This window comes from Juglans regia, chromosome 11 (genome assembly GCF_001411555.2).
Source record: "Juglans regia cultivar Chandler chromosome 11, Walnut 2.0, whole genome shotgun sequence".
In the NCBI taxonomy this organism is placed as follows: Eukaryota; Viridiplantae; Streptophyta; class Magnoliopsida; order Fagales; family Juglandaceae; genus Juglans; species Juglans regia.
The window spans coordinates 24,654,893-24,658,435 of NC_049911.1; the positions used below are offsets into that span (position 1 = coordinate 24,654,893).

The window sequence follows — 3,543 nt, forward strand, 5'->3', positions numbered from 1 at the left end:
TCACGACTACTATGCCATTGTTATGCGCTAGCAAATGTCCTATTTAAGAGTAATGCTACATATAATTGTTAAGTGTGTAAATACCATACAATCATTTTGAAAAAATATAGAATATATTATTATTATTATTATTATTATTTTATGTAGATTCTATATTGACTCACTTTTTCCAAAAAAATTGTACGACTCTTAAGTATTCTTCGATTGAACGTATCATTTCTCATTTGAAAAAACACAAATCACTACGTTAAGACTGATGAAATGCGACTTGTTGTAGTACGTACTCTTATGAAGTATTACCAAACTTGGAAAGAAATGACGTGAATTGAGTTGTCGAAGGCAATACTTGAAAAATTTTAACAGTAATGCTGGGACTGTATGCAAGTCCTAAATATATAAGTCGTGTGCAAGTGTTTTGTAAAAAATTGAATCATACTGAGAAAAAAATGTTTTTTATCATCTCTACATTATATATTAACATGTGATTTGTCATTTTTTTTTTCATTTTTTTTAAGTACACATATTTACGCATCTATATGTATATGTTTAAATAGAATGATAAAAATGATAAATTATATGTTGATATATGATGTAGAGAATGATAAATATAATTTATTTATTTATATATTATTTTTTAAAATTTCTCACACTTTTTCACGATGAGATCTATTTTTTTATACATTTAAGACTTGAGAGACGCTAGCAGCCGGTAAGGTGTTATACCTATTTTTACACCCACGAATGAGGAGCTACAAGTATGGATTTCAGCAAAGTAGTCATTAGGCTTGCATACAGCTGATCATCACATTTTTTGTATTGACCCCTCAACCAGACTCTGTGGCCATAAAACTCTACCTCTTTGCTTAAAGAAATTTGTAGCTCTCTCTGAAGTTAGACACAACTTTTTTTACTTTAATTTTGTTGCCTTTTAATTTCTGTTTGGCTACTGAGAAATTATAGAAAATCATGAGCATGATTTTATTCTCTGCCATTTTAGTAACTCTTTCTAGCAGACTCTGCAAATTTCTCAAGATAAAAGTGACCTCAATTACAGGCCAGGTTCCTTAAACAACTAGTAGTTGTTGTACACGATTTATGTTATGCATTTTCATGCGATTCACAAGACAGAGTCTGGGAGCATATTTTCTTCAAAATCACTGAAAATGGAGGATCCTGTAATCAAAAATTCTTAACATAGTAACATAAGAATGGCCATAATCAAATTTGAAATCCCAAGTACTTGAAAGCTTTGAGAGAAAAGAATGGAATGAATTATAGAAATAGAAGAAGCGTAGGAGAGGGACTGAGTGAATATCTACTTGATATGGCTTTGATGCATTAGACTCGTGATTATGTTTTTGTCTAATCTCTTCGACATCATGATCAACAAGTAATGGAGTAAAAGGAATGTTGGTTGTTAGATCAAGGTTTAAATTTGGCAAGCTAAAGTATTATACTATTTATTTTAAAATTTTCATATTTAATCATAATATAATAATCAAGTCTTATTATTTAACTAATATAGATAGTGTACTCTAGACACCGTTGATATAACATATATTCGAGGTAATTTTAAATGTTTATAAGTTAAATAGACATTCATTTAAAAATACATGATCAGTAGATATAACTGAAAATATCAAAATCTAGGCGGACCAATATTTTCTCTTTTCTCAAAACTACCCTTCCGGTTTGGCATCTTATCATGTTAACTAGCTATTCTATTTCAATAACAGTCTAATTAGGCATGGACCACATATGACTCTGATCTGTCCATGGTCACTACCTACAACTTAATAAAGGACATACACATGATGAATCCAAGGTTCTTCGAAATTACACGGCGCAATCGCCTTCAATAGTCGCTATCGTTAAATTGCTTATAATTAATGACTTGTTTGCGTTTGGTACAATGTTCTACAGGATCTCAGATGCAACCTGTTCGATCCATTAATGTGTCTTTGTGGAAGAAGGGGTAAGTGCCCAAATTAAAATACATCCCCTTATCCGATGTAAAGGAGCAACTCACCTGTCATTCACACGTTCTTTATCATCACCACTTCCTATCCCCTTTCTTTATTACAATCACCTGTTTCTTGCCGAAATTATCAAACACCTGCAAAAAGCTCTCTCACCCACATTGAAAAGTATGACTCTTCCAGCTTATTCATCTTCGATGATCTCCTATTTCTTACATGCATGGGTGCATGCTTTTTGTAACAGAATCAGTACTAATTAGCTATTCATGATTCACTAGTACTAATTTCTGCTTCAATTGCTTCCCTTTCTGAATTCATATTTCTCTGGACTGAGAATGGCATCCGTTCATATAACATTTCACGTCACGTACATATTTCTAGCATGGCTGACAAATTTCGGGCAAATAGCTTATGGAAAGGAAGACAACTATGTTGATGATGCCTGCAGTGTGACAAGGTATCAGGACCTCTGTCTTCACACACTAGCATCGTTTTCACGCACTTGTAAGAGCAGCCCAAGTAAGTGGGCACGGGCGGGGCTGTCGGTGACCTTAGCCGAGGTCAAGAGCACTGCGCAGTACCTGACAAGTTTGAAGAAACATCTGGCTATGCGAGGAAGGAACCGAGTCGCCCTTTCAGATTGCATCGAATGTTTTCAGGACGCCATTGACGAGCTTCACAAATCACTCTATGTTCTAAGAAGGCTAAGTAAAAGACCATATATATTCGATGTGCAAATGAGTGATCTCAACACATGGATTAGTGCAGCGCTCACCGATGAAGATACTTGCTTGGATGGTTTTGAAGGCCAAAAGGGAAAGCAGGTTAAGTTACTTCGAAATCGGGTTTTTAATGCTACTCATATAACTAGTAATGCCCTGGCTCTTGTTAACAAACTTGCCACCACAGGTTTTGGCATCCCAAATCGATCTGCCAATCTCAAGAAGGGATTAATTGGTCATTGATAACAGTGTAAAACCAGTCTATATTGTGGGTTTGGTATGACTAATTAGTACTAAACATACTAAAATAAGGTATCCAAAGCCAAAATTTCTTGATGTTTTGTTGGTTTAGCTGTGAGCGCACATCTATCTCTATCTTCGCTTTGTATAATACTCTCTGTCTCTGTCTCTTTCTCTCTCTATATATATATAAAATATAGTTCTGGATGTGACGATCCAAATTATTTTAATGTGAGATTTAAACTTTCCTTATTTATAATATACATTGATCATAAGGTGATCTAGTTTCTGACATATCATGAATATGTAGTAGCTAGGTAGTGTTTTGGAAACTGATCAGTGTCGGCAATGGCATGGGCAAAATCATACAAGGAAATAGTACTTTTGTGCGGTGGCTGGTTTAGTAATGACATAATTCTTAAACACCTCGGTTTCTCCCAATACAGGCCGCCACCTACTTGTATCAACATTTTTTTCTCACTGTACCAGTCATTGTACCGTTCATCTGTATTGTACCATGCTTTGGCTTCTTAGTTCTAAAAGCATCTTCTCATGTAGTCTTCTGTTTCTCAGATCTGGACATGAATTAAAGAGTACTATGC

General features: G+C 34.6%; 1 protein-coding gene across 1 annotated transcript; it reads left to right on the forward strand.

The window, feature by feature from the left end:
- Positions 1–1,951: 1,951 nt before the first annotated feature.
- LOC108986849 (pectinesterase inhibitor 6) lies at positions 1,952–3,307 on the forward strand. The gene has a single exon (XM_018959625.2). It carries the CDS (start codon positions 2,315–2,317, stop codon positions 2,942–2,944), a length of 630 nt encoding a protein of 209 aa, XP_018815170.1. The 5' UTR covers positions 1,952–2,314; the 3' UTR covers positions 2,945–3,307.
- Positions 3,308–3,543: the final 236 nt, after the last annotated feature.

Excerpts from the sequence above, each read along its gene's own strand:
- LOC108986849 (XM_018959625.2), top strand. The coding sequence starts at position 2,315 with ATGGCATCCGTTCATATAACATTTCACGTCACGTACATATTTCTAGCA.